The 5728-nt window shown below is 64.4% G+C and overlaps 1 protein-coding gene across 1 annotated transcript; it reads right to left on the bottom strand.

The window, feature by feature from the left end:
• Nucleotides 1-208: 208 nt before the first annotated feature.
• Nucleotides 209-3690, bottom strand: MNEG_8327 (Alpha-ketoglutarate permease; the record flags this gene model as incomplete). Its single annotated transcript, XM_014043202.1, has 10 exons — nucleotides 209-756; nucleotides 982-1535; nucleotides 1816-1900; nucleotides 2094-2238; nucleotides 2475-2622; nucleotides 2820-2895; nucleotides 3052-3132; nucleotides 3368-3381; nucleotides 3426-3489; nucleotides 3588-3690. 10 exons carry the CDS (start codon nucleotides 3688-3690, stop codon nucleotides 209-211), a joined length of 1818 nt encoding a protein of 605 aa, XP_013898656.1.
• Nucleotides 3691-5728: the final 2038 nt, after the last annotated feature.

Raw genomic sequence — 5728 nt, 5'->3', positions numbered from 1 at the left:
TGTGAAAGGAACGTCTCCTGGTTGTTGGATTAAACTCGTTGGGGGCCCGGAGGTGGTTGGCGGACATGCACCATCCCCCGCACATCAAGATCGCAACAGCCACGGGCTCCGACGCCAACGGTGCATGCTGGCCGTTGCACCCGCCCAGGGTGTGCTCCTCCCGTGCCGCCGCACGCGGCGCACGTAACGCAGCCCGCCGCGCAGGGGCTCACTGCAGCAGCGCCGCTTCGCCGGCCGTCGCGCGCGCGTTGACGCGCGGCACCACCCTCACGAGCAGCACCGACGCCACCCAGCTCACGCCCGTGAATATCAGCAGGATCACGCCCGCCGCCAGCGCGGCCGGCCTGACGCTCTCGCCCAGCGCCGTCACCAGCAGCGGCGACACGCCCCCGAAGAGCGTCATCGCCAGGTTGTGTCCGAGGTTGTAGCCCGACGCGCGCACGGCCGAGGGGTAGATCTGGGGGCCGATGCTGGTGAACAGGCCGCCCAGCAGGCCTGCGAGGCCGAGCATCCCGGGTACCGCGATGAACAGGGCCGCCAGGGTGCCCGTATCGAGCCACAGCAGCGCGGGCACCACCAGGGCGCCCATGATGGTGGAGATGCCCATGAAGAGCCAGACCTTGCGGAAGGCGCGGTCGCAGATGAAGTGGCCGGTGGCGAGCACGCAGGCGGCGAAGGTGAACATCGCGAGGAGCAGCGCCCACAGGGTGGTCTGCATGGGGATACCATCAATATTCTGGAGGTACGGCGGGATCCCTGCAATTTTCAGGCGGGAAATTGGGGTCAGAGTGGGGCAAGACGCAGATGCGCAACTTTGGGTGGTGACGGAGTGGTGCAATCGGCGAGCCGCCGTCACCCACCCCCCAAAACCAGCAAATGATCCCATCCTCAGGGCAGCTGAACGGTAGCTAAACAAATGAGTGTCCGACCCTAGTTGACGCAGCAACGTCCAGCAAACCTTTGTCGCCCCCCCCCCCTCACATGAGAAGAAAATGTAGAAGGCGCCCCCGTATTCGGCCTCCATCAGCGTCTGCAGCACCACGCCCTTCCAGTGGTGCCGCACCAGCACCATCAGCGGCACGTGGTGCTTGATCTTGCCAGCCAGGTGAGTCACCTCCTCCGCATACTCCCCCTCGCAGCCGAGCGCGCCGGCGCCCGCCACCGATGCCGCCTTGGCGCTCAGCTGCCGCAGGAACGACCGGGTCGCCTGCGGCGCCGACTCCGGGATCGCCGGCTCGAGGTGGGTGGCGCCCTTCGCGTCGGCCGCGGCGCCCTTGCCGGCCTCTGCGGCCGCCCAGGCGTCGTCGGCCCCGCCAGCTGGCACGTCCAGCTCAGCGATCCCGCTCAGCTCCTGCAGCCGCGCCGACACCTGCCTCGAGCTGAGGCGCCGCCCGAGGTCGGCAGGGGCGTGGCCGCCCTGGGAGGCGCGGCTGGCCTGGCGGCTGTAGGCGCGCGCGACCTTGCGGGCGGCGGTGCTGGCGACGCGGTCCAGCACCATGCGCTGGCGGCTCTGCAGGAACTCTGTGGGCTCGGGCCTGGGGTTTGGTCCAGGGTGGATGCGTGCAAGGGGCGACTGGTCGACATTTTTTGCACGCGGCGGCACAAGGGGGCACGAGCTTCGATGCGTGCCGCGCTGCAATCTTGACGTACGAGCGCCAGCTGGCGCTCGTGCGTCAAAATGCCCAGGGGACCGCCGGCAGTCTCCCAGGCAGGCTCCTCATTACGATGCTGCAGCCTCTGTCGCTCGATGCTGTGCTGGGTCCTGATGAAGACAACCTTGATTCAAGTTTGCATGCATGGCGCGCAGGCTCTCACATGTGCATGCGCATGATGTAGGCGATTGGGGCGGTGAAGAGGGTCAGCAGGAAGGGCACGCGCCAGCCCCACAGCATCAGATGCTCTGTTTTGTTGCAGGGATGCGTGGGAAGGGCGGGTGAGAGCCACACCACAAGAACCGGTCAGCTTTGGAGGAATGATCTGAGACGCGCTGAGCGCGGCCGCCGCCCCGCAATCAAGCACCCAAGGGCCGGCTTTGACGTAGCGGACCAGAACTTGGAGCCAAGCTGCGGAGGGTGCCACCCCGACCTACCCACCGGGTGTGCACGCGTAGACCACGACCTGCACCATCAGGATGCCCAGGGCAATCCCTGGGGCGATCGACAGCTGCCCCAGGGACGCGATCACGCCCTTGTGCTCGGGCGGGGCCAGCTCAAAGAGGTACGTGATGGCGGAGCCAAACTGGCGCAGCAGGGATCGGCGCGGCGGTGGCGCAGGATCGGTGGAGTGGATATCGGGCAGCACGGGCAGGAGGGGGTCAGCATTGGTGATCCCAGGGGGCCAAGCGGTAGTCAGAGGCATGCGCAAGCACACAAATATCAGAGGCTCTTTGCATGGCGGGGGTTGAATTGGGCGTGAGCCGAGCTGCGGTACGAGCACATGCATGTGTCCCCATGCAGGCACCAAGGTAGGCGCACCTCGCCGCCGACCGCCACGCCCTGGATCAGGCGCAGGATGGCCAGGAGGATGGGCGCCGCGATGCCGATGTGTTGGTAGGTGGGCAGGCAGCCGATGAGGATGGAGGGGATCGTGATGGCCGCGATGGAGGCCAGCATGGTGATGCGCCTGTGTCGGGGAGCGTGAGTGGTTGGCCGTTGATGCTTGGAAAGGCTTTGGGCGGTGGTTATTATGAGGGCTCTTCTAAGGGGACCAAGCAGACAAGCCTGCCTCAAATGCCCTGCCGAAGCATTGCTTCTGGGTAAGCTTTGTTGATGCGACGCTGTCCCAGGTTCAAATTTGTGGGCCGCCGCTGTGGAGTGCACCTTCCCACGGAGTCGCCGATGTGGCCGAAGATGACGCTGCCCAGGGGGCGCGCCACAAAGCCCACGGCGTAGACGCCTGCAATGAGACGGGCCCAGGAGTGGCGTGCCTTATGTTGAGTGAATCTGCATTCAAAGTACGCCTGTTCAGGCGTATTGCCCCAAGGCGCAATACGAAAGGAGCCGGTGCATGGCACGGCTGCGTTACAGGCGCAGCTCCAGCCAAGCCGCTCACCCCAGAAGCTGAGCTGCTCGGTCGCAGGGTTCGTGGGCGGGAAGAACACCTTCGTGAGGATGTTGCTCAGCTGGGCGTAGACTGGGGGGGTTGCAGGCGGCAGACAGGTAGACAAGGTGAGGGGGGAGGGCGGGCAGTCGAACAAAGCAGCGAGGTCAGGGATTGGCGCCCGGACATTGAGAGGCGGGATGCGATTCGCCAAGCGCGCCGAAAGACTCCTTGCACATGCGTGCATGGGCGTGCCCGCCCTGCTGCTTCACGAAGCCACGCGCTCGAGCAGGGCCAGCACGGCAGCGGCCAGCCTGACGTCGCTCACTCATGAAGTCGTACCTGCGAAGGGGTCGCGGAGTGGCCAATGGTATTGGCCGAGTCACTGCTGCTGCTGCTGCTGCTGCTGCTGCTGCTGCTGCTGCTGCTGCTGCTGCTGTTGAGGCCGTGCTACATCGTCAAGCAGGAAGACACGCGCTCCAGCCCGCCACCCTGCCACCACAAGACCCCAAGCCCCGGGGCTCACCACTCGATGAGGGTGCCCATACACAGGGCGATGATGAGGGAGATGTACTGCTTGCGCGTGACGTCGGCGCCATAGTGGTGCTGCGGCTTATTGCCAGGCTCGATGGCGAGGCCGGGTTTACCCATTGTGTCGGCTGGCTTTGGTTGTGGGTGCTGCGCCGATCTGCGCCTGCAGCAGCAGGTGTTGCTCTACGTGGCCAAGGGGTGCGCGGGGAGCTCTGGCCTGCTTGTCAGCCTGAGATGCGGCACCACCAGCTTTGAAAAGCGTTACAGGATGCCTTGCAGGACCGTGACGAGCGTTCCCTAGACCGTGTGCGCGACCCGGGACTGCAAGTGCCGACGAGTTCCACGTTCGCGAACTTCAAGTTTGTCCACACGCTTACAAGAGAAGGTATCATCAGCTTCGGGCCTGAAACAATCCCGATAGTACTTCAACGTCAGCGATTACCGTATGGTGCTCAGGTGAAGATGGAAGTGGGGGCTGGGCAAGTGACACGGCGCGCGCGCTGACTCGCTGGCTGATCGCCTTTTATACCAGAATGCCAGACCCCCTCTTGTAGACGGATGAGAAAGCTGGGTCTGGCGCATGCCTTACCAAGATCAACAACGTGCTTGGCTGGGTGGAGCTTATTGTCAGCAAACGGACCAAGCCCGCATCCGGCAGCAGGATGGTTGAGCCGGCGTGGTGAGCGCAGCCCAGCTCAGCCCTGGCCATCAACGGCAATCGTCACACCAATTACAGCAGTGCCGCAACTGGCGGCCTCTCTGTGGAGCAAACTGCGCATATTCATTTGTGCGTGCCATGCCAACAAGGGTAGTCATCGAGGGGTGACGGAAGAGGGCCGGTATTGCGATGAGGGCGGGTGCGGCATGCAGATGTCGCACAGAGCAGGCCGTCAATGCACACTAAACGCACACTCTATAGCAATCGATGCCACGCCAGGGGTGCAGCATACAGAGCACAGAGCGGCGTGCACAACCAAAGCACTCGTCTTTGGGGTTGCAACGATACCCAAGCTATGGATCAAATATGATGACTACAGGGAAATGTATTTCCTGCACAACGCTGCCTTCGCCATTGGGCTCGCTGGCTGACCATGTTCATGTGCTTTTGCATCTGTGCCCTTTGTGATGCTGCTGGCAACCGGGCGCACTTTTGCCTGGTACAGGCAGCTGTGCCGATACTGTATACGCACACAATAACTGCGCACGGTGTCATCTTTCAAGCGCAACTCGGCGAGCCACATCACACGCGCAACAGGCACTCGAACGAAGATCTTCTTCGACACCATCGCCGGAGCAGGGTCTGAGCCTTAGCGTCAGAGCCATGATGTTGCTCCGCAGCAGCTTGAGCTCTCTGCCGCGTCCAGCAGCGTGTACAGCACGCAGCGCGGCAGTGGCTCGCGCACCGCTCGCGCTGCCCCGCCGCCAACACAGCACGGGCGCTCCCCTCCCCGGCGCTGCCTGCCGCGCCAGTATCCGCGGCGTCGCGACGCTCGACGGGTCAGTCGTGTTGGATTCGGTCAGCCGCGACCTGCTGACATGGTCCCTCGAGGCGCCCGGGCTCTGCGCCGAGGTGGCGGCGGGCATCGGGCTCTCGCAGGACCGCAGCGTGCGCTTCACAGGTCACCTGTTCCAGCCGGTGCCCTGGTCGCCCACCACCAAGCACGGCATGCCACAGGAGCTCGAGGTGCGTGCCTCAAAAGCGCAGACGCTTGCACCGTAGGACCGCGGCGCAGAGCGCCGGCTTGGCTTCCGCAGCAGAGACGAGTGTGCTGAGCCAGCGCTGCTTTGTCAGGCAAGGAGAGCGCCTGCGGTCCAGGCAATGTATCGTCTGGGAGCTTTTGGCCCCGCCATCCAGCTGCCGCCCATCCTCCAGACAAGCGGATGAGTTGCAATTCCTTGCGTGTCCTTTTGCCGCCCATTCTGTGAACCCGCCCCTCAGGTGTACCGCGACAAGAGCCGCTACGTAATCATCCAGGTCCCACCAAAGCTCATCATGGGCGCCATGATAAAGGACATTTCACGCATCTGCGCGGTCTTTGAGCTGTCCCCGGCCACGGAGGCGCAGCAGGCGGCGCGCGCGGCGCTGGCCAGCGGCCCGGCGCCGGGCAACGGCGCGAGCCCCGCGGCTGCGCAGAACGGCAACGGCAACGGCGGCGGG

The sequence above is a fragment of the Monoraphidium neglectum genome, assembly GCF_000611645.1.
Source record: "Monoraphidium neglectum strain SAG 48.87 unplaced genomic scaffold scaffold01568, whole genome shotgun sequence".
NCBI classification, from domain to species: Eukaryota; Viridiplantae; Chlorophyta; class Chlorophyceae; order Sphaeropleales; family Selenastraceae; genus Monoraphidium; species Monoraphidium neglectum.
Note: the sequence above shows the minus strand (reverse complement) of the source record. Positions and strands in the feature narration are given on the sequence as shown.